The following is a 23,231-nucleotide window of genomic DNA, read 5'->3' on the forward strand; positions in this document are numbered from 1 at the left end:
TTAGGTCCCAGAAACTGCCTTAATTAGTTGTGCTAATTAACTTTTTTGAAGGCTCAGAGCTACTGGGTGAGAGGGGGGACACAGCCTTAGGGTCATGCGTGTTTCCTCCTCCCCTTTGCCCCTCCCCAGCCCCAACAGCGCAGAGGGCAAGACGGGTCTCCAAGATTTATTCCAACTCCCGTCTAAGAACTGTACAAAGCATCAACACCTTAAAAAAAACACCAAAAAGAAGGAAAATACGGGGAAATCACGCAAAGGGAGGTGACACGAGCGCTACGGTGGCGGGGGGTGGTGGCTGGACTACGGGGGGATCCTCGCCAGGCCCCTTGGCCCCTCGGGGACGTTGGTGGCCCCGCGTTAGTCGGACTCGCTGTCGCTTTCCGCCTCCTTCACGTCCACGCTGAACTTGTACTCCTGGTCGCAGCCCATGTAGGCGTCGCTCATGAAATACAACGTGTAGTTGTGCGTCCCCGTGGCCGGGGCCACGAAATCCAGCTTCACCTACGCGGCGAGGGAGAGCCGGCGTTGGGGTGGGGGTGGTGGGACACAGAGCACCCACCCCCCGTGTCACCCAAACTGTGTCCATGTGGGTGCTGGCACCCTCCCCGCCCCACCCCGCTCACCTTGGCCTTCTGCTGCAGCGTCAGCCGCTTGATGGAGATGAGGCTGTTGGATTTGGAGTCGCCGATCACCACCCACCAGCCCTCCTCGCGTTTCTGCCGGAGAGGGGAGAGTTAACGGGGCTGGGGGACATTGGGGACAATCCCCCTCCCTCAGTTCTGCCACCCCAGTGTCACCCCCCACAGGGTTTGGCACCTACCTGGGGGAAAAGGGGAGCGATGACGGGCCCGGTGACCTCCTCTTCACGCTCCAGCTGCACCAGCACCACCACGGGCCCCCCGCTGCGCCGAGAGAACCGAAACAGAGGGTCAGGGCGTCCCCCCCACCCCAGCACCGCGCCGAGGGGGCCACGCCGCCCCCCTCCCCTCACCTGCGGATGCTGTCCTTCTCCACCACCTCGTAGGAGAGCTCGATGTTGGGGTAACGGTTACAGAAGCGAGCGACGTCGGCGATCTGGGCGTCCGAGAGCTGCAGCAGGGCGTTGCGGTCCTCGTCCTCCATCTCCATGATGTCAAAAACGCTCTCAACCCCCTGCGAGGAAGAGGATTTCAGCCCGGGGGGGCTCCTCGGTGGGCAAGATCACAGTTTCCCCCCCGCTCTCCCGGCTTTACCTTGTCCGTACAGCGCTTGATGTGCTCCGAGGTGAAGTGAGGCAGCTGCTTGAGGTAGGAATCCTTGGACCACATGGCCTGCGTCACCATCTGCGCCAGCTCCATGGCGGCCAGCGCCGGGCTGAGCCAGCCGTTGCTGGACAACACGTCCACGCAGGCCTGGATCAGTCGGATGGCCTGGAGGCGAGGGAGGGGACAGGTCAGAGGGCAGGGATGTGACACCGGCGGGTTCCCACCCGTCCCCGTCCCACCTTGCTGAGGATTTCCTCGGTGTCCGACTGCAGCTCGGCGCTCAGCTGCATGCGGGACAAGTGAGCCTGCAGCAGGAGGTTGGTCTTGACGTGGGGATCGTTGAATTTGGGGTTGGTCAGCTTGTGGGGAACTTTTTGAGACAGCTACGGGGAGAAATTATAAATTATAAACCCATCAGCCCTACAGAGCTGAAAATGTGGGCAGGAACCCACACCCGTCCCCTCTGGCCCCAGAGCCACCGCACTGTCGCTCACCTGCCGCAGCAGGTTGTCCTCGTGGTGCCTGATGGGGATGTTCTCGTACTCGGCAGCGTTGGAGATGATTTCAATCAGCCCTCGCACCTTGGTCTTGGCGTTGAGGGACATGCTGAAGAGCTCTGGGGAAGGCGGAGAGGTAGAGGGGTCAGGGGAAACCAGGTGGCCTTAAACCTCACGCTCCAAGAGGTGCCTTCAGGCAGCCTCGTGCTGAAGGATGGAGTTTTATGTGCCCAACCACACACACAGAATCCCAGAATCACTGAGGTTGGAAGAGCCCTCTGGGATCATCGAGTCCAACCACTGCCCTGACACCACCATGGCAACTAGACCAGGGCACTAAGTGCCATGTCCAGGCTTTTCTTAAACCCCTCCAGAGATGGTGACTCCACCACGTCCCTGGGCAGCCCCTTCCAGTGTCTAATGACCCTTTCTGAAAAGGCACCTTCTGCCCATCGCCCGTGGCACAGGGAGTGACACAGAGAGGGGACAGAGAGCAGGAGTCCCTGTCCCTCACAGCAGCCCTTACCGATGGTGGTGTAGTTGATGTAGTAGTAGGCAGCGATCATGCCCAGGTTCAGAGGAGCCACGTCCATCTCATCCTCGATGCTGATGCATTTGGATTGTTCCAGGTCACTGAGGGTCTGTTCCACCAGCTCGGAGAGGTGATCCGAGAGATGCCTGTGGGACACGCCTTGGAGGTTGTAGTAGTTGGGGTTCTGTGTCATCCTGCGGTACAGGAAGGTCCAGGTCAGGTAGTCCACGGCATCCTGCTTGTTTTCGATGGTTTTGGTGACGATCTCAGCGTTGAAGTGGTCGTGCATGCAGTGGTCCAAGTGTGACTCCACCGGCAGCGGCTCGTAGAGGAATTTCTTGAAGAAATCCTACAGCGGGGCAGGAGTAGAAAAATAAAGGTAAGTAAATAAACCCCAGCACCTCCAAACCCCTGGAGCAACTCCCAGGTGGGGTTAGACACCAGCCTGCCCAAAGCTGGGAGAAGAAATCCACGCCCCAGGACATCTGCAGGCCAGAAACGGTGCCCTGGCACCTCACCCACCTTCTTGGATCCTTGGCACATGATGACGCAACGGCCCTCGTCGTCCTGCAGCGGGCGATTGGCGTGGCCCACCATCTGCAGCACGTCGTAGATGGGGTAATCCACGTACCTGGGACACGGAGAGAGAGTTACAACGAAGCTCCACAGAGAGTGACCACCACTCTCCAGCCTCTGCCTGGACAGGGATGAAGCCCTTTGGGATGAAGGCCTCGTTCCCTCGTGCTCAGCGCAGGGTGGGCGCCGAGGGAAAGCCACCACGGCTGGTTTTGCCCGGAGCGCAACGCACTCACGCGTGGATCTTGCCATTGTAGTACTGCGTGTCCATGATGATCACGAGGTGAGCGGCGATGTTCATCCCCCAGCAGAGGCTGCGGGAAGCGACCATCACCTGAACAGCACCTGGAAGGAGCAGGGGGAGAGCGGTCAGAGCAACTCTCTGGGTCACAGACGTCGTGGGGAGAAAGATTGGGGGGTTCTGTGCTCAGGTGCACCCAGGGAGGTGGTGGAGTCACCATCTCTGGAGGGGTTTAAGAGAAGACTGGACATGGCACTTAGTGCCCTGGTCTAGTTGCCATGGTGGTGTCAGGGCAATGGTTGGACTCGGTGATCCCAGAGGGCTCTTCCAACCTCATTGATTGTTGATTCTGAGTCTTGGCACACAGGGAGGTCCAGGAGAGATGGTGAAGTTTAAGATCATACAATCATAGGATCATAGAATGTGAGGGGTTGGAAGTGACCTCTGGAGATCATCGAGTCCAACCCCCCACCAGAGCAGGATCACCTAGATCATGTCACACAGGAACGTGTCCAGACGGGGCTTGAAAGTCTCCAGAGGAGACTCCACAACCCCTCTGGGGAGCCTGTTCCAGTGCTCTGTCACCTTCACTGTAAAGAAGTTCTTCCTCATGTTGAGGTTGAACTTCCTGTGCTCCAGCTTGCACCCGTTGCCCCTTGTCCTATCGCAGGGCACAAGAGGTTGCCCCTTTCCTCTTCACACCCAGCCCTCATGTATTTATACCCATTAATCACATCCCCTCTCAGTCTTCTCCTCTCCACACTCAAAAGCCCCAGGTCTCTCAACCTTTCCTCCTAAGGCAGGTGTTCCAGTCCCTTCATCATCCTCAGAGCCCTCCATTGGACTCTCTCCAGTAGATCTCTGCCCCTCTTGAACTGGGGAGCCCAGAACTGAACGCAATACTCCAGGTGAGGTCTCACCAGGGTAGAGTAGAGGGGGAGGAGGACCTCCCTCCATCTGCTGGACACACTCAATGCACCCCAGGACACCATTGGCCTTCCTGGCCACGAGGGCACATTGCTGTCCCATGGGCAGCAGCCTTTTTGGACCAGGGAGGCAGAGAAGCAACACAAGGACTGGGCAAGCCGCTCTCTCCAGTGCAAAGGCTGTGGGCACTGCCAAGCTCCAGGTAGATGAAGTGGCGTGTTCCCCGTTCCGCCCCGCTCACCGGAGCTGAAAAGCTGCTCCACCACGCGCCGCTCCATGGGGGTCAGCCCCTCGTGCAGGTAGCCCACCCCGTTCACGAGCGTCTCCTTCAGAGTGTTGTCGTTGAGCTTGTCCAGGTACGGTACCAGATCCTTCTCTGCGCAGTGCAAGAACCTGCCCGAGAGAGGGGGGGTAAGGAGACCGCTGCCAGGCCCAGCACGCCTGTCCCTCCTTGATGCCACAGCAGATGCCCAAGTGACATCTAAGACGACCATTTCCTATCACTAATGGTCCAAAAAACTTGCCCTTGCCTCTGTCAGAGGAGGGACCCAGGCTACAGCCCCGTTACCTTTGCCTCTGGACATCCGAGGCGCACGTGGTGAGGATGTTGATGGCCGTGAGCCGCGTCTGTTTGCGGGACGGGACGAAGACGATGACGGGCTTCTTGGGCGAGTGCTTCATGATGGCGTGGTAGACAGGCTTGGCCATGGAGAGCAGGCGAGTCTGCGTGTGGCTGATGTTGAAGCCCTGCAAGGGAAGAGGAGCAGGCAGTGACGCTGGCTGGAAACCAGGCAGAAGAGAAAGGAGAGGAGGTTGCCCAAACCTTACCTGAATGTGCAGCTCCAGGGGGACGGGGCGGACGTTGGGGTGGAAGTTGAAGGTGGAGGTCGCGCTGCAGCCCAGCCAGTGAGCCACGTCCTTGGCGTTGGACAGGGAGGAGCTCAGGGCCACGATGCGGATGGGGCGCTCGATTTGGGAGGAGATGTAGCGCATGCGGGAGCAGATGACCTCCAGCACCGGCTGCAGGCAGGAGAAGACAGGTTGTAGCAGAACAGGAGGGGAATGCTGAACTCCAGCCACTTCAGCCCAAGCACCCTCACCCACGGAGACCCCAGGGGAGGTGCCCTGAGCTTCCCAAAGGACATGACCCTCCTCTTCCAGCCCATCCTGCAGCATGGGGAAACTGCCACTAGGAAAAGCTGACCTCAGACCAGGTATTAGCAGTGAGCAACCAACCAACCAACCAACCAACATCCATCCATCCAACCATCATCCAACCAACCATCATCCATCCAACCAACCATCATCCATCCAACCAACCATCATCCATCCAACCAACCAACCAACCATCATCCATCCATCCATCCAACCAACCATCCACCCACCCCACAGCAGCTCTACCCAACACGGACGAGCATCACTCAAACAAGCAGCACCCTCCTCCCCTCCCACACGCACCCCATTTTCGCCCCCGATGAGATGCACTTCGTCCACGATGAAGAGGTTGACATTCTGGACGTTCTTGCGCTGTTTCCAGCGTCGCGAGAGGATGTCCCATTTCTCAGGGGTGCTGATGATGATGTTCCCTTTGCCCAACAGCTTCAGGTCGGTGCTGGTCTCCCCCGTCAGCAAGACCACCTTCTTATTGAGACGCTCCTGGAACTTTTCGTACCAGTCCATGAAGACCTGCCAAAAACGTCAAGGGATGGTGGTGTTAACCTCAAATGGGAACAAATCCTACCAAAGCCCTGGAGACACACACAGGTTGGCAGTGGGACTGTGTCTCTTTGCTCCCTCAGACACCACAATTAATCAAAAGACTCTGGAGTCATCCTGAGGGATGTGACAGGGGATGAGGAAGCAAATCTAAGCCGGGGTTAAGGCTCGGGTTCTCCCCAGGATGCCGGGCCTACCTGCTCTGCCAGGGCCTCCATGGGGGTGATGTACACGCAGCGTCCCTCCGAGTTCTGGAGCAGCATCCTCAGGATGGCAAATTCAGCACAAATGGTCTTTCCACTCCCCGTGGGGGCACCCACAAACACGTTGTCGTCGCTGTTATAGACCGTGTTAAACACTGGGGACAGATGGACGACGCAGAAGAGAGCGGGTTAGCAAAACCTCCACGGATTTCTATCAAAGCTCTAGAAACGGGAAGGGAAAACACAGCCTGGACGTGGAGGAGCGACAGAAAAGGCTGTTTAAGAGTTTTAGCCCAGGATCCACTGAGCAAAACAGGCTCTAGGCTGTCACAGCAGCTCCTAAGTGTGAATTCCCTGCTCTGGCTGAGCCCAGGCAGGGAAACACGGACAGGGCAGCTTTGGTTCGCTCACAACTCCAGCCCTACGAGCAGGACAGATGGAGAAATTCAGGGCCAGGCGGCTCTGAGTGAACCTGAGCCACGGTGTCAGCACGGACACAGCTTCCAGGAGCAAACCTGCTGCTGCCAGACAGCCCCCGAGTGGCTGCTTGATGTCCTTGAGGAATAGATCCAAGATACTCTGGCCCACAGAGAAAGATTTCAAGCCATCAAAGGCTCAGGGAGGTAGAGGGGATACGCTATTTGCTAGAGAAGTTCCAGAATAAACCCCACAAAACTACGGGACTGTGAATACCCAAAGGGCCAGGGCTCGCTGAGAGGTGGTTTGGAGGAGGTGAGGCGAGGCGATACCCACCCTGGGTCTGGATGGGGTTGAAGAAAGGGAACTTGTCCTGGTAGAGGCTCTCGAAGGCGCTGTTCCGCAGAGCCGACACGGGCAGCGGCTGCAGATCCAGCAGCTCGGTGGGAGGAGGGTACTTCTCAGGGAGGATCAGGTGGCGGAAGGAGACGGGGAGCTGGGTCTCACAGGCTGTCAGACACACCAAAAAACACCTTTATCTCTGAAAGCACTCCAAATGGTTTCATCTCTGAGCTCCCTCTGCCAATGGGATCCCCAGCCCTGCTGTCGCTTGGATGTTAGAAGTCTTTCCCCCAGCACAGCCCTAGGACAGGGCCTGAACTATCACCCCCAGACCCCAGGGAGAACCGAGGTGCTCTGGGCAGAAGGAGACTTACAGAGCCAGCGGTCGGAGACCACCCGGATGAAATACTGCGGGGGCAGCGGCTCGAACACGGGCACGAAGAAGGTGACGAGGTGCTCGTCCTGCGCGTACTTGGCTTTCAGCAGGAAGTACTCGTGGTGCAGGATCACTTCGCTGTCCACATCCTCCACCAGGATCCAGAAAGCTTCGGACGAACCATGCACCTGAGCAAAGGCAGTTGTTACCTTCGTATCAGAGTCCAGCTCCACCCCACGCCCAGCTCTCCAGGAGCTGAACACCAATCCTGCCCCAGAAGTGCCCTCCTCCTCCCCACGTGGTAATTAGCCCGGTGATATTTCGCTCACCTTTTCATCCCACTGGAAGTCGGGGGCAATGGTGAGCTCTACTTTCAGGGTAGAGCGGGTAATAGGCTGCAGGTGGACTGAGAGCTCCAGCTTTGGAAACAGATGAACGTATTTGTGGATTGTTTTCCCCATCTTGGGCATTCGGATCAGTTCCCCTGCAGCAGAAAGGACAGACGGACAAGAGGGTGACCAACAGCTCCCAAACTGAATGGTATTATCGTCGATCCAAGCAGCTGGAAGGTGCCAGGGCAAAGCCTCTGCCCTCCTCAAGCTGCACCAAGACCCTCACCAGTTCCTCCCCTTCAATCAGACAGGAGCAAACCCCTGAATTTCTGTGTCAAAACACGGCGGAGGAGAACAAAGAGGCAGACACCTCTCCCTGCTGCATTTCAGAGGATCATAAATCGGTTTGGTTGGAAAAGACCTTGAAGATCCCCCAGTCCAAGGGTTAACCCAGCACTGCCAGGACGCTGGCCCGTGTCTCCGTACCTATTTCGTTATGGTTCAAGTCGTAGAGCCGCTCAAAGGGGAAATTCTTCTTCTCGATTTTCTTCACCACTTCCTCAGGCAGCTTCTTGAACTGGCGCAAAGGGCACATGGACTGCCACCTGCGGGGACACCGCGGCGTGAGACAAGAAACAGAGAGGAAGCCCTCAGAGCACCCGGTTCCTCACGCTGCCAATGACCAGCCCTCAGCCAGACACACGCAGCAGCTCTTCTACACCCCGAGGGGCACAAGCACTCTCCATCCCCACACCCAGCCAGGCTACGCTGAACCATCTCATCCAGCCTGCAAGCAGAAATGACCCCCCAGATCTCACTCACATCCGTTTGTCAATCATCTTGCAGAGGTTGAGGGTCTTGTCGGTGAGCTGGGCCCAGCCACGGTTGAGGACGATCTCGAAGATGGCACGCATGAGCCGCCCAGCGGACTGGGGGAACAGAGAGCAGCTCTCAGGGCTTGGCTGCCATCACCACCTTTAATTCTTCCATCCTTTCTACCCGTTTTCCTGCCCAGCCACACGATAATAGGATGGTTTGGGTTGGAAGGGACCTTAAAGCCCATCTCGTTCCAACCCCCCTGCCACAGGCAGGGACACCTTCCACCAGGCCAGGTTGCTCCCAGCCCCATCCAACCTGGCCTTGAACACTGCCAGGGAGGGGGCAGCCACAGCTGCTCCAGGCAACCTGGGCCAGGATCTCACGACCCTCATCCTAAAAAAATTCTTCCTTCTATCCAACCTAAATCTCCCCTCTTTCAGTTGAAAACTGTTACCCCTTCTCCTATCACTACAGGCCCTGGTAAAAAGCCTTTCCCCATCCTTATAATCTCTCTTTAAGTATTGAATTATACTTAAAGGTTCTTCATCCCAAACACCTACAGGTGGAGGAACTACTTGATTCCCAGCACTGGGAACTCGGCCTTTGTGGTAGAAGAACAAGGCTACACTGCAGTTCTCTAGAGCTGACTCTTTTTGATTACAAAGTGTTGACTCCAGTGAAGATCTAATCCCCACCCTGACAGGGGTTAGACCTTCTCTAGTTATTTTTCAAAGCCATTTATGACCACAAACTACATTTCCAATAGTTGTCTGAGACAGAGACACAGCTGGACTGCACACACCTAAGGGGAAACAGAGAGGCCCCAGCCACGTTTCCTCACTCACCTGGGTCACGTAGACCATGTCTGCCATGAGAGCGAATCCCTCCAGCTTCAGCTGGGAGATGAAGGCCTGAAGGAGGACGTTGATCTGGGGAAGCAGAACAGAGGCTCTCAGTGCCTTTGACATGTGGCAGGACAGAAGCGATCGAGGGGGACTGACTGTCCTACGCCGCAGGACAGCGTGCTCAACCAGAGACCAGAAGCACCTGCAGCTCTTCGAGCACCTCTGACACAGCCCAGGCTGTCCCAGAGAGGGAAAAGAACCGAAATCCCCCCCCAGGGTGGCATCTACCGTGACAGCTGTCCCCCAAGGATCACCACTCCCCTCAAGACAGGCAGAGGAGCCCCCTCGAGGGGGCAAGCAGGGCTCACCTTGGCACTGGGCTCCTCTATGCTCTCCTTCACCGGGATGGGAACTCGCTCCAACAACTTCTGAAGCTCGAGCTTCTCCTCCTGCAGGAAACCAAGGCAGGAGAGATGAGAACGGTCCCTCACGGGGCAAGCTCTGCATTTTCCCCGCAGCATCCAGACCGATGCCTCAGGGCTGTCTCACTCAGGATGGGTGTCTGGCTCCATACCTCCCTCACGGTGATATTCCTGAACTCCGAGGACAGCGAGAAGACCCGGAACAGCTCGATTTCACTCAGAGTGGGTTTCAGGAGCTGATTGTAAGTTTGCACCGTCTCGTTGGTGATGTAGTAGTGGCTGGCGATGCGGCCCAGCTCCGTCACCTGCCACGAGGACAGGAGTCAGAGTGAAGCAGCAGAAAGACACCCGACTGTTCGCAGCACAGACAGAAGATGCTGAACAGGAACTAGGCTGCAGCAGGGGGACGACTCCAGACAAGCTAAAGCATAAACTCTCAGGCTACAAATCACCCAGGGAAGCTGCTTTACCTGGTACACAACTCCATACCTCACACCCTCCCCTCTCCCATCTCACTGCCTCTGAAGCAATGAAGACACAATGGGAATGTGAATTTGCTGAGGAGGCAGCAGCAAACACACAAGAGACAGACTGAGGGTGAGGCTTGGTCACAGCCCCTTCCCCAAGTCCTGTCTCACCTGGAAGTTCCCCGTCTTCTTGTCGTACTTCACCAGGTTGTTCTTGTCTAACATGAGGGCCGCGGTGTGAACCAGATCCAGGCGGCGCTGGTCCAGCAGCGGATCCCCCTTCAGATCGTCGTGGGATATCCCGTAGAGCGTCGGGGAGCGCAGCATCCGGATGTACAGGTAGGTGTAGCCCAGCCAATTCACTGCATCCTGAGGGGACACCAACGTGCTGTAAGAGCCGACCAACACACCCCTGGGCAAGCAAGGGCGACGCTCTGGCTCGGAGCCCGCTGCTCCCAGCACTAGGGTGGGACCCAGTGGGCTGAGCCCAGCTGAATCCTGCCACATCAACACCAAACCAGAGCTTGGAAGCCCAGCAGTGCCACTCACAACACCACCACAAAAATACTAAGGAATTAAAACCCCAAACAAACCCACTCTCCACACGCAGACTTTCCCCCAGCGTCCTCCTCCACGCGGAGAACTCTCACCTTGGCGTTCTGGACATTGCCGAGCACGGTCTCTGCATTCAGCATGTCTGGGAGCTTCGACACCATCTGACTTTCAATGGGGAGCTGCTGGTTGAGCAGGGACAGGTAATACTGCAGCTCGCCGTGGGAGGTGATGAGGATCCCCTCTCCTTTGGTATCATACTGAGGCCTCCCGGCACGCCCCAGCATCTAAGAAATCAGAAGGTGAAGTCAGCAAAATATAAAAGCTTTTAAGCTTGGTGATTTCTCCTTGCTGCCGTGGCCTGGGGCTTTACTGCCAGATTGCTCAGGCTGCTGTTAATTCAAGCTCACAGGAGACACAGAGAAATATCTCAGATGTGTCTGGGCAAGATACGGGGAGAGGAATCGTTTGTCCTACTGATCTGCTTCTCCTCTGCCCTCACAGCAAGGCTGATCCCAGCTGAGACAGTCTGACAGCAGAGAACAGGGCAGGAAATATAAAAGCAGATCTCAAATGTGTCGCAGCAGAAAGGGAAAAATCCTGCCCCGGCTCCCAGCAGCATCTTTGTCCCCAGCAGTTTACCTGCAGGATGTCCAGCGCTCCCAGCTCGGTCCAGCGCCCCTTCTCGGGGCTGTACACCTGTGTCCCCTTGATGATGACAGTGTGAGCAGGGAGGTTGACACCCCAGGCCAGAGTGGCTGTGGAGACCAGCACCTGCAGGGGCAAAACAGCAATCAAAGCCTCTTCCCAGGGGAAAAAAAAAGGATCTAAAATGCTGGTCCTGACATGAGACACACGCACAAAAGGGACAAAGGCTGAGAATTGTGACTGTGTTTTCCTTGACACGAAAATCAAGGCTGCCTTTACCAGGCACCAGCTTCAGCAGAGCAGGACGGGGTTGGCTACACTTGACCCTCTCGGTTTTGCACAAAGGGCTGTTGGAAAACACAGCTCAGGGGTTTCTTGTGAAGCACCAACCCCAAACCCAGCGATTCCTCCTGGGCTCACCTGAATGTGCTTGTCAGCAAACAGATCCTCCACCAGCGTCCGGTCCACTCGCGTCATCCCGGCGTGGTGAATGGCAAAGCCGTAAGGAAGGAGATCCTTCAGCTCCAGGTTCTGCAGCACAAACACAACCAGCTTTAGGGTTTCTAAGTACACCAGGGTGAGGAGAAGCAACAGAAGGCAGGGCATATCCTAGAGGAACTGCAGCAAACTGGCAGCACCTCCGTAGCTGCGCTCCTGCTGTGTCAGAACAGCCCTGGCCGGGCAACTCACCTTGCACTGCTCAGCCTCTGTCCTCAGGACCTCAGTGGAGGCCGAGCCCTCCCGCAAGAAGAGGCCCAGGGTATCTTTCTCCAGGCACATGTCCCTGATAGCCCGGGCTGTCTTCCCGGTCTCCTTCCTGGAGTGAACGAATACCAGCACCTGTGAAACAAGCAGATGGTACCAACGCTGAGAGAGGGCATCGCTACGGCTGCAGCTGGCAGAGATGCTGGACCCAACCTGCTCACAGAATCAATGAGGTTGGAAGAGCCCTCTGGGATCATCCAGTCCAACCATTGCCCTGACACCACCATGGCAACTAGACCAGGGCACTAAGTGCCATGTCCAGGCTTTTCTTAAACCCCTCCAGAGATGGTGACTCCACCACCTCCCTGGGCAGCCCCTTCCAATGGCTAATGACCCTTGCTAAGAAGAAATGCTTCCTAATGTCCAACCTGACCCTCACCTGGCCAAGCTTGAGGCTGTGTCCTCTTGTCCTGTCGCTGGTTGCCTGGAGAAGAGGCCGACTCCCACCGTGCTACAACCTCCCTTCAGGTAGTTGTAGACTGCACTAAGGTCACCTCTGAGCCTCCTCTTCTCCAGAATCAATGAGGTTGGAAGAGCCCTCTGGGCTCACCGAGTCCAACCATTGCCCTGACACCACCATGGCAACTAGACCACAGCGAAAGAGCATCACCAGCAAGAGATAAGAACCAGGATTAAGTGCATCAGAAAGAATAAAATCAAGTATCAAACCTGGTTCTTTCCGGCATGCTCCATAATCTTCTCGTAAACGATCTCATTCATTATCTGGAAGCGCTTGATTGCTTTCTTCTCTGTAATACCCACGTAGGTCTGCTCCAGGGGCACTGGTCGGAAGCTGTAAGGAGAAAATCAAGTCTATGAAAGAGCAGAAGAAGGGAGAAACCCCGATACAAAGGTCCTGTCAAAAGGCATCCTGTATTTTGCGCTCCCAAGTTCAACGTGCTTCCTTTGTGCCTCAGTTCAGTCAGAGGTTTGATGGCTCCAGATCTGCCTGGTTAGATTAAACAGTAACATCTGCTCCTATTTCCTGGAATCCATTTGCTACACACACACTCAGGGAGCAAAAAAAGGTGTTTCAGGAACTACCACAAGCCTATTTTAGGCTTCCTTCACACAGCTTCTGCAGCACAGAAGCTCTAAAGCATCTTCTTGCAAGTGTGACAACGCAGGAACCTTGGTAGATGCTCTGAAGCTGTATATGACAGCTCTAGTCCTGAACATGCACTTACCAGCACATTTAAGAGCAAATAAATGCATGCTGAGAGTAGGCTGAAGGCCTGGTGAGACCCTGGCACCACCTGACAGACAAACAACTGCCTCCAGAGGCAGGTCCTTCTCATCTCCCGACAGCTACCCACCCCATCTGACTGCAAAGATCTCTCCCAGCTTTCCACGGTACCTGTTATCAAAATAGAACAAGCCTTTGGCCGGGTCCACCCTCAGGAAGGTAGCCACGTCCTCGTAGTTGGGGAGGGTGGCGCTCAAGCCAACGAGCCTCACGTCCTCCTGAGTCATCTCGATGTTACGGATGGCTCTGGCGACCAAGGACTCCAGGACGGGTCCTCGGTCATCGTGCAGTAGGTGTATCTCATCCTAAAGGAACAGGAACAGAGTTACCCCCGCTCCAAACCAGCTCTATTTGCCCATTTTTGGGTTAGTTTTCTAGCAGACCTGCCCACATGGACTGAGACACACTCGTCCCACAGCTCAAAGCCTGAGTTTCTCCACAACCAACCACCAGAGACACCTTCAACCACTAACACACCCTCAGGAACTGCAACGCCGGAAGACCCAGCACCCCTCATCGCCCCTCTCCTCCGCGCCGGGGCTTCGCTCACCAGGATGACCAGCCGCACCAGCTGGGTGTAGGTGCGTTCTCCTCCCTTACGGGTGATGATGTCCCACTTCTCCGGGGTGCAGACGATGATCTGGGTAGCGCTGATTTCCTCCTTGCACAGCTGGTGATCCCCCGTCAGCTCGGCCACGTTGATGCCGTAACTCGCCAGGCGCTAGGGAGAAGCCCACAGGCCATTAAGGAGGATAAACGCTCGTTCCCCGGGGCAGCGTTGGAGCAGCGCGGCCCTGAGATGCTCACAGACAGCTCCACACCTCACAGAATCCCAGAATCAATCAGGCTGGAAGAGCCCTCTGGGCTCATCGAGTCCAACCATTGCCCTGACACCACCATGGCAACTAGACCAGGGCACTAAGGGCCATGTCCAGGCTTTTCTTAAACCCCTCCAGAGATGGTGACTCCACCCCCTCCCTGGGCAGCCCCTTCCAATGGCTAATGACCCCTTCCCCAACCTCCAGTTCAACAGGGGCAGGACCCAACGTCTCCTTACCTTCCCGAAGCTGCCCACCATCTCCTGCACCAAGGACCTCATGGGCGCGATGTAGATAATCTTGAAATCATCCACGTTGATGGTTCCGTCGATGTTTATGTGTTTCCCTATTTCTCTCAACATGCACATGAGCGCCACGTTCGTCTTTCCGGCGCCCTGGAAACACAAGCAGAACCAGTCCCATCAAAATCAGGTCTTCTCCAAGGTGAAGGTTTGCCCACAGCAGCCAGCCTTTTCTGCCCAAACACACAGAATCAACCAGGTTGGAAGAGCCCTCTGGGCTCATCGAGTCCAACCATTGCCCTGACACCACCATGGCAACTAGACCAGGGCACTAAGGGCCATGTCCAGTCTTTTCTTAAACCCCTCCAGAGATGGTGACTCCACCACCTCCCTGGGCAGCCCATCCATCCCAGAGGACCCCGACACCACGATCCTTACCGTGGGAGCACACAGCAGCAAGTTCTCATCCGACTCCAGCGCGGCACGGTAGAGTTTGCTCTGAATCCGGTTCAGGGTTTTAAAGCCCTCGAATCCAGCCTGGGCGTATTTAGGCAACTTTTCCACCGAGACTAATTGCTGAAAAGGAGAAAACATCAAGCTCAACGCTTTTGTTTCAGTACCAGTGTGTGCCAGCGTCCCACCACCCTCAGCATAAAAAAATTCTTCCTTATATCTAGCCTGAATCTCCCCTCTTTCAGTTTAAAACCATCACCCCTTGTCCCATCGCTACAGGCTCGGCTAAAAAGTCTGTCCCCATCTTTCTTATAACCTCCTTTAAGTACTGGAAGGTGCTAGAAGGTCTCCCCGGAGCCTTCTCTTCTCCAGGCTGAACAGCCCCAGCTCTCTCAGCCTGTCTCCAGAGCAGAGGGGCTCCAGCCCTCTGAGCATCTCCGTGGCCTCCTCTGGACTCGCTCCAACAGCTCCGTGTCCTTCTGATGTTGGGGCCCCAGAGCTGGACGCAGCACTGCAGGGGGGTCTCATGAGAGCGGAGCAGAGGGGCAGAATCCCCTCCCTCGCCCTGCTGGCCACGCTGCTGGTGGCACAGCCCAGTATACGGTTGGCTTTGGGCTGCACATTGCCACCTCACAACCCGTTTGTCACCCACCAGTGCCCCCAAGTCCTTCTCCTCAGAGCTGCTCTCAATCCCTTCACCCCTCAGCCCACATTGACACCGGGTGTTGCCCCCACCCAGGTGCAGGACCTTGCACTTCGCCTTGTTGCACATGGGCCCACGTCTGGAGCTTGTCCAGGTCCCTCTGGATGGCATCCTGTCCCTCAGGAGCATCAACCACACCACTCTGCTGGGTGATGTCTCCAAATGTGCTGAGGGCACACTCAATCCCACTATGTCACCAATGAAGATATTAAGCAGCACTGGTCCCAGGATGGCCCCCTGAGGGACACCGCTCCTCACCCGTTGACCACTACTCTCTGGACATGACCATCCAGCCAACTCCTCACCCACCAAACAGCCCATCCATCAAACCCATCTCTCTCCAACGTAGAGAGAAGGATGTTGTGGGGACAGTGCCAAAGGCCTTACCAGTGTCCAGACAGATGACACCAGTCATCTGGTCACTCACCACACCTCGTGCTAACGAAGGGGGAACAAAGGAGGTCACCCACCTCTTCGGATCCAAAAGGCTTTGGCTTCAGGGCAGGCACGTGCACCTCCTCGTAGCCCTTGCGCTGCCTGCGGAAGGAGCCGTCGGGGAGCTGGCATCGCTTGTTGGCCATGAAGTGACTACCTTGGGCAAACACCAGGTCCTCCAAGTCCAGCACTTGCCGGGGAGCCAGGGCCTGGGAAGAGCAAAGGGGAAGGGGCAAGGGTTAGAGAGCAACACCCTGCTGCCGTTTTCACCCTGGCTCTGAAGGAAAAGCCACGCATCCAACCGGCCAACGCCTCTTTAGCACATCAGGGGCTTGTTCTTGGTATCTCCCTGCCTGTGCCACTTCAAACATGCTTTTTGTGCTCACTGAGGACACTTGTCAGAAGTGCTGGGAACAGACGGCTTCAAAGAGCTTTTACCTCTCCTCCTTGGTCCAGATCCATGGTCTCCAAGTCAGTATCCATCCGGGACTGACGGACACGCTCCCGGCGAGAGCGTTCCTCCTGCGTGAAGAGATTGAGGGTTCAGCCCCGGGGGAAGAGCTGCCGAGCCTCCCCCGAGGGCTGCCAGACCCCCTTGTCACCCACGGCCTCGCACCCTGCGAGTCTGCACAACCAGAGCACCATGAGCCACCATTTCTTTCAAGCACAGACATTCCCGTCACCAGAGCCAATAATTTTGGGCAGTAGAAACCAGTGGCCCCAAGGCCAGCACGTCAACTTGCTTTCCAGGAGAGAGCAGATGGAAGGAAGCAGGGAGTGAAGACACACAAATCTGCACCCCAGCAGCGCTGCTCAAACACACAGACACCAAACTGGCCCCTCACATCAACATCACCAGGTTTTTTTCTAGCAACAAAGCAGCAATATGGTATTAAAGCCTCAAAAAAACAGGCTCCAAGTCAGGGAACTGCTATCACCCAAAGGCAGAGCTAATCCTGCACGCCAATAAACCCGCTGAGCGTCACATTCCAAGCCCAGGTGATTAGGAGCTGATGAGAGGCGACCAGGGTGTTTTATTGCGGTGAGCCTCGCACCGAGGAGGCCCAGAGGTGACAGGCTGCTGGTACAAGGCAGTTAACACCAGCATAATGAGGTGAGACTCGCAGATAGTGACATTCTCCTGGAAAAGCAGCCAGCTGAGTGACTCAGAAATAAGAAGTGGTAAATACATCGTCCTCTCAGGCATCACCTAAGCAACGCTTCCCACGCTTTCAAGACGCCAGCTGAGTCAGCAGGCTCCTCTCATGAACAGCAAACAAACCACACAGCAGCAAGGATCCCCCGACTCCTCCTCTCCCTCCTGCCTGAGGTTCCCTCCAGCCTCACCCGGATCAGATCCTCCTTCTCTGTCTCGTGCAGCTGATACAGGAACTTGGCCAGCTCAGGATCCGCTTCCATCTTCCCCATGATCCTTTCTTTCTCAGCTTCGCTTTGTGCGCTGGCCAGCAAAGTGCAGTACAGGACTGAGAAAAGGAAACACAGGGATGGTGAAGGGTTGAACCAGAAGGAGGGAGCAAATAACAAGGGCTCAAGCTTCATAAAGCAACGCTGACAGCAGGTAAAAAGCCTCAGGTTGTGTTAGAATCACGTCAGGAGAGCAGGGGAACGGGTTAAGGGGAACATCACTCACTCATCATCCGGTGCTGCCGCAGGACTTTAATGAAGTCGAAGGTGTTAAAGCCCAGGAGCAGAACGAGCTGGTTCTCACACTCCCGGTCATCACTTGCAGTCTGGGAGGAGGAGAAACGAGGAGGGAGCGGTTACCTCTGCGCCCCACAGAACACAAAGCCCTGCTTTGCACTGAACTGAGCTGGACTGGAGCTAGAACGCAGCTACACGCAAGACTAGGACACCCGCAGATAAAAATCCCCTCCTCTCTGACTCCCCTTCTTCCAGTCACCAGGCCCTGCTCACACAAGCATCAGCACCAAAATTAGCAGGGGAACAGACCCAACTTAGGATGATTTCCCAGCAAACGCTGAGCAAACCCAATCATCTTCACCTCAGAATGATTCCTCTCTGAATTAAGCCTAGTCCAGTGCTTATTTATCTCGCTGGCAAACATGGCACATCCACGATCGCATTTAATTTAAAGAAATATAGGTAACGAGGTGTTGGGGCAAATTCTTGTCTTCCAAACCCCGCCCATCAGGTGGTCACTGACCTTCAAGATCTCCAGCACTTCATCCGCCTTCTTCTGGGAAACAATGGCGTCGTCGTAGAAGCGGCTCAGCTGCCGCTGGAGCCAAAAGGCGTCGATGTCTCGAGGATGCAGATCCTTCTTCTTCGAACTCATCAGCTCACCCGACGCCACCAGCTACAGAAAATCAAAAATCCCACACCAATGTTATCTTTCTGCAGGCAGAGAGCAGGCACGCGGCCTGGGTGGTGTGGGGTGAGTGTTTGGGGCCTCTCTCCACCCTGGCAGAGGAGCAGAGAACCAGTAGATGCAACTGTGCAGCTGCCAGACCCGTTAATTTGATTAATGTTCATTTAACCTCCGTCAGCCAACAGCTTTATGGCTCCTCTCCACCCACAAACAACCTTAAACCATCCACAGACCATGAGGATCCTCCAGACCCTCCTCCAGACGACCCCAAAACCACGTCCCACGCGTTCCCCGGTGACTCACGTTGGCCGAGAGGGTGCAACGGACCACGGCTTCGTCCCCCTCCATGTCGTCGTCGGACGCCTCGTCGCGCACTTCGCCGTAAATGTCCTCATCGCCTTCCTGTCGAGAGGAGAGTTCCAGTAAGAGGCTTCTGCAAACATCAAAGGGCTTTTCCTCGGAAGAAATTAATAATCTGGCAACTCCTTCCTGAGGGGAAACACCCTGGGCTGGGGCTTTTAACAGGAACAGCACGCTGCTGGTGGGGTGAAGGACCATGCAGAAAGATTATTTCTACTCTCTGTTTTGCCAGCGACTCCTCCAACAACCTTGGGTTTGTCTTATCCTTCTCTCAGCCTCTTCCAAAACACAACCCCAGGGAGTGTTTCCATGCAACACTTCCAATTTGAAGGTCTCTCTTCCTCCCGATCAGTCAAGTTTCCCCACGAGGTCTAAATATCACCATCTGTTTTCCATCGTCCTGACTCACGATAAGCCTGGGATTAGCGGGATAATCAACAAATCCTCCCCGAGCCAGGAAGCGGCATCTAAAATAATCTGGCTTCTCCTTCCTGGCACTGACACCCCAGCCTGAACCGATGCCCCTTTCCCACCGTGGCCGAGGGGAGAGGGCAGAGACCCTGCGGCCTCTCATCTCCTACCTCCTCGTCGGACTCGAACTGCACGTTCACCCCGTACGTCTCATCGATGTTGTCATCTGCAAGGGAGAGCGGAGTGAGCTCCTCCGAACGTGGGCACCGCACGCACGGTTCACACCCCCACACACCCACCCACACCTCTGTGCATCCAAAAGATGGAAAGAATGTGGTTTTTGGGGCTTGAAAACTGTCCAAACATTTTTCTGGCTTCTCTGTGTGCAAATATAAAAGGCCAATGGCATCCTGGCCTCTATCAGGACTAGTGTGGCCAGCTGGTCTGGGGAAGGGATCGTCCCTCTGTGCTCGGCACTGGTGAGGGGGCACCTTGAATCCTGTGTCCAGTTCTGGGCCCCGCACTTCAAGAGAGATGTTGAGGTGTTGGAGCGAGTCCAGAGGAGGGCGACCAAGCTGGGGAAGGGTCTGGAGGGTCTGACCTCCGAGGAACGGCTGAGGGAGCTGGGGGTGTTTAGCCTGGAGAAGAGGAGGCTCAGAGGTGACCTTAGTGCAGTCTACAACTACCTGAAGGGAGGTTGTAGCGCAGTGGGAGTCGGCCTCTTCTCCCAGGCAACCAGCGCTAGGACAAGAGGACACAGCCTCAAGCTTGGCCAGGGGAGGGTCAGGTTGGACATCAGGAAGCATTTCTTCTCAGCAAGGGTCATTAGCCATTGGAAGGGGCTGCCCAGGGAGGTGGTGGAGTCACCATCTCTGGAGGGGTTTAAGAAAAGCCTGGACATGGCCCTTAGTGCCCTGGTCTAGTTGCCATGGTGGTGTCAGGGCAATGGTTGGACTCGATGATCCCAGAGGGCTCTTCCAACCTCATTGACTCTGTGTAATATTGCCCTGGAGTAAGGCTGGGTTTGGCACCAGGAACCCAACTCTCTGCCAGCCCCATCCCTAAAGCCGCAGCCCACGCCGACACCTTCCCGTACCCATGTTCTGGATTTCCTTGTCTCCACCATAATCCGTGATTTTCTTCCCCAGGTTCACCAGCACGTGGTAGCGGGTGTCATCGGTCTGGCCCAGCAGCAGATCAATCTCCTTCCTCCTCTCCTTATCCCGCAGCTTCTCGTTCTTCAGCACCGCCAGGACCTCGTCGGCGGCTCCGCAGAGGATGTCACGCGGCTGCGGGAGGAAGAGATTTGGCTACGGGGTCGCTCCCTCCCACTTCTGGACCCTCATATAGGCACCAAAATGCCACCCCCCACCACAAAGCCACCATCACAACGTCCCCAAACCCAAAAGCCAGCACCAACGGAGCAAACCCACCCCACAGGATTACAGGGAAGGATTCAAACACCCAAGAGCCAGATCTCTGTCCCACAGGCTGTGAACCCTCCGTCGGCGCAGGGACAGCCAGCCCGCAGCGTCCCCGTCCTCACCTGGTCCCCAAGAGCCGCCTGAATGAAGCTCAGCAACACCTCGTAGGTCTCACGGGTCTCCTTGGTTTTGGGTTTGTAGATGATGCCCACCATCTCGTCGATGCCCTCGGAGAGCAGGGTGTAACCCTTCATCTTGTTGATGTCGTGCCTGTCCTCGTCACGCTTCCTCCTCCTGGAAAGAGGGGCAGGGAGGAGAGCGCCCGGGTCAGCCCCGTGGCCCCCTACGCTCTTGTGTGTGAAAAATAAAGGAGGAATATAAAAATTTTTAACATTTTTCACTTCAATTTTACTTTCTCGACATGGAGCGATTCCAAACTGAGAAAATAACGTCTCTGCGCCTGCCAGGCTGGCTGGTTTTAGCCTGCAGCCCTGCACAAACATTTTCTGCTAGAAAACATCCCCAACACCGTCGAATTCTACCCCCTTTATAGCACTAAACCAAACCAGGGCTGCGTTATACAAAGACAGGAGTGAAAAATTAATCGCCCAGAGCGTTCTTCAGGCAAACAGAGCTCTCAGCCCCTCGGCTCTGAGCTCGAACTCACTTTGTGGAATCATGGAATCATTTTGGTTGGAAAGGACCTTTAAGCTCATCGAGTCCAACCGTCACCCCAGCGCTGCCAAGGCCACCACTAACCCATGGCCCTCAGCCCCACATCTACACGGCTTTTAAATCCCCCCAGGGATGGGGACTCCACCACTGCCCTGGGCAGCCTGTGCCAGCGCTTGACAGCCCTTTGGGTGAAGAAATTGTCCCTGATCTCCGACCTAAACCTCCTCTGGGGCAACTTGAGGCCATTTTCTCTCATTCTATCACTTGTTACCTGGGAGAAGAGACGACCCCACCTCGCTACACCCTCCTTTCAGGCAGTTGCACACAGCGATATTCCCAACACCGTTGAATTCTACCCCATTTATAGCACCAAAACAAACCAGGGCTGCGTTATACAAAGACAGGAATGGAAAATGAATCGCCCAGAGGGTTCTTCAGGCAAACAGAGCTCTCAGCCCCTCGGCTCTGAGCTCTCACTCACTTCGCCCGTCTCTCCTCCTGCATCTGGGGTTTGGTTCTCTGCGCCTTGTCCCCCATGCGCGTCCCCTCCAGTTTGCCCACGAGGGACAGGACCTCCCCCGTCGGCTCATCCCGCCGCGTCCGGTCGATCAGCGAGCGATCGGCTTGGAGGACGAGGTTGGAGTTCTGAGAGGAAAGAAAAGAATCAGGGGCTGAGGGAGGGGGGGCAGGAGGTAACGGGGGTCCCGCCGCGGGGCTGATCGGGGCCGCGGGTTCCACCAGGCGCCGGTTTAGACTTTAAGCCGGGACTGAGCCACTCGGTGCCATCCCGGAGCTTGTTTCAGCCGGCAGAACCGGCACAGCTCCGCGCCCGGGCGCTCTGTTACCTCTCGGTGCCCGGAAAGTCTCGTTTTAAGGATAAAAAGGGCCGGAAAAAAGACTTAAAATAAGGTTTTAGTGCTCAGAAGCGCCCCCCGGCCCCGGTGAAGCGCCGTTACACCGCGCTCTCCTCGGGCAGGGCGGTTTCGCGGGGAGAACCGGCACCCTCGGGGTAACGGCACCGGGGAAGGGAAGGACACGGGGCCGGCGAGGCGGAGGGAGGCCCGCGGCCCTGCGGGGCCGCACTCACCGCCTTGTACTCGTACTGCAGGCTCCGCGCGGTCACGTCCGCCATGGCGCCGGGGTAGGTGCAGGCCGCGCCGCCGCCGCCGCCGCGCACCGGGTCAGGCCGCGGAACGGAACTTCCGGGGCAAGCGGAAGTGCGTCACGGCCCCGCGGCCACCGCGACCCGGAAGCGCTTCCTGCATTCCCCCCCCCCCGGCTGTACCTCCCAGCATGCCCCGCGGCTCCTCCCGCCCCCGCACTACAGCTCCCAGCATGCACCGCTCCGCCCCGTGAGTGGCGGTGACTCTCCGCCGAGCCTCCCGTTCTGATTGGCTGGCAGCTCCTCGGTCTGTTACTCCCCGCCCCCGCGCCAAGCTCTGATTGGCTCAGCCGCGCCGCTCGCGATTGGCCGCGGCGGACAGTCGGGCCGGGGGTGGGAGGGGTCACCTCCCGGTCTGCCCGCCTCCTCGTGCCTTTCCTCACCTCCTATTGGCTCTCCTCGGCGTAAGCCCCGCCCTTTCCTCACACCCTCACCCTCGCGCCCACGAGGACCCCCCCGGCCGCCATCTTGGGGTGTCCCCTGAGGGCCGGGCCGGGCCCCGCCATGGCCCCGCGCCCCGGCGGGCGCTGCTGGTACCAGCTCTCCCTCTCCTCCGCCCGCGTGCCGCGCTCGGGGCTCTTCAGCTGCGGCTTCCAGCTCGGCCTCCAGCGCCACCAGCAGCTCCGCGCCCACAAGCGCCTCCGCGTGGGCCGCCCCGTAGTCCCGCCGCCCCCCGGCCTGCTGGAGCCATGGCCCCCCGTGCCCCCGCCGCCCGCCAACAGCCCTTCCCGGGCCTCCCACCGCCCCCGCGGCATCGGCGGGGCGCGAGGTGAGTGCGGCCCTGCCCTGGGGTGGGTGTGACGGGAGCCCTGACCCTCCCGTTGGCCCCACAGTGCCCCAAGGGGGACCCTGGACGTCCCCACGTTGTCCCCGTGGCCCTTCCCTGTGCCCCACGGAGCCCCCTGGTCACCCCCGCGTTGTCCCCACGGCCCCCTGGCACCCCAGGGAGGGCCCTGGTCACCCCTGCGTTGTCCCCACACCCCCCTGGCACCCCAAGAAGTCCCCTGGCACCAGGAAACGGGTGAGAAGAG

At 57.0% G+C, this 23,231-nt stretch overlaps 1 protein-coding gene across 1 annotated transcript; it reads right to left on the minus strand.

Annotated features, from left to right (window-relative positions):
* Positions 1–151: 151 nt before the first annotated feature.
* Positions 152–22,253, minus strand: SNRNP200 (small nuclear ribonucleoprotein U5 subunit 200). The gene is made up of 44 exons (XM_068421443.1): positions 22,126–22,253; positions 21,520–21,683; positions 20,486–20,657; positions 20,036–20,228; positions 19,110–19,165; positions 18,472–18,570; positions 18,004–18,156; positions 17,470–17,569; positions 17,166–17,302; positions 16,257–16,340; positions 15,854–16,027; positions 14,666–14,803; positions 14,225–14,380; positions 13,718–13,888; positions 13,279–13,472; positions 12,591–12,714; positions 11,847–11,996; positions 11,577–11,687; positions 11,151–11,282; positions 10,607–10,795; positions 10,128–10,325; positions 9,642–9,794; positions 9,436–9,516; positions 9,068–9,151; positions 8,226–8,332; positions 7,890–8,008; positions 7,401–7,555; positions 7,070–7,259; positions 6,690–6,863; positions 5,931–6,091; positions 5,476–5,703; positions 4,846–5,037; positions 4,586–4,764; positions 4,259–4,410; positions 3,086–3,194; positions 2,796–2,904; positions 2,268–2,622; positions 1,739–1,860; positions 1,484–1,627; positions 1,233–1,409; positions 992–1,152; positions 821–902; positions 624–716; positions 152–501 (listed from the first exon to the last, which is right to left on the minus strand). The coding sequence occupies exons 1-44, from the start codon at positions 22,168–22,170 to the stop codon at positions 358–360; spliced, it is 6,411 nt and encodes a 2,136-aa protein (XP_068277544.1). The 5' UTR covers positions 22,171–22,253; the 3' UTR covers positions 152–357.
* Positions 22,254–23,231: the final 978 nt, after the last annotated feature.

The sequence above is a fragment of the Nyctibius grandis genome, chromosome 33, assembly GCF_013368605.1.
Source record: "Nyctibius grandis isolate bNycGra1 chromosome 33, bNycGra1.pri, whole genome shotgun sequence".
Lineage (NCBI taxonomy): Eukaryota > Metazoa > Chordata > Aves > Nyctibiiformes > Nyctibiidae > Nyctibius > Nyctibius grandis.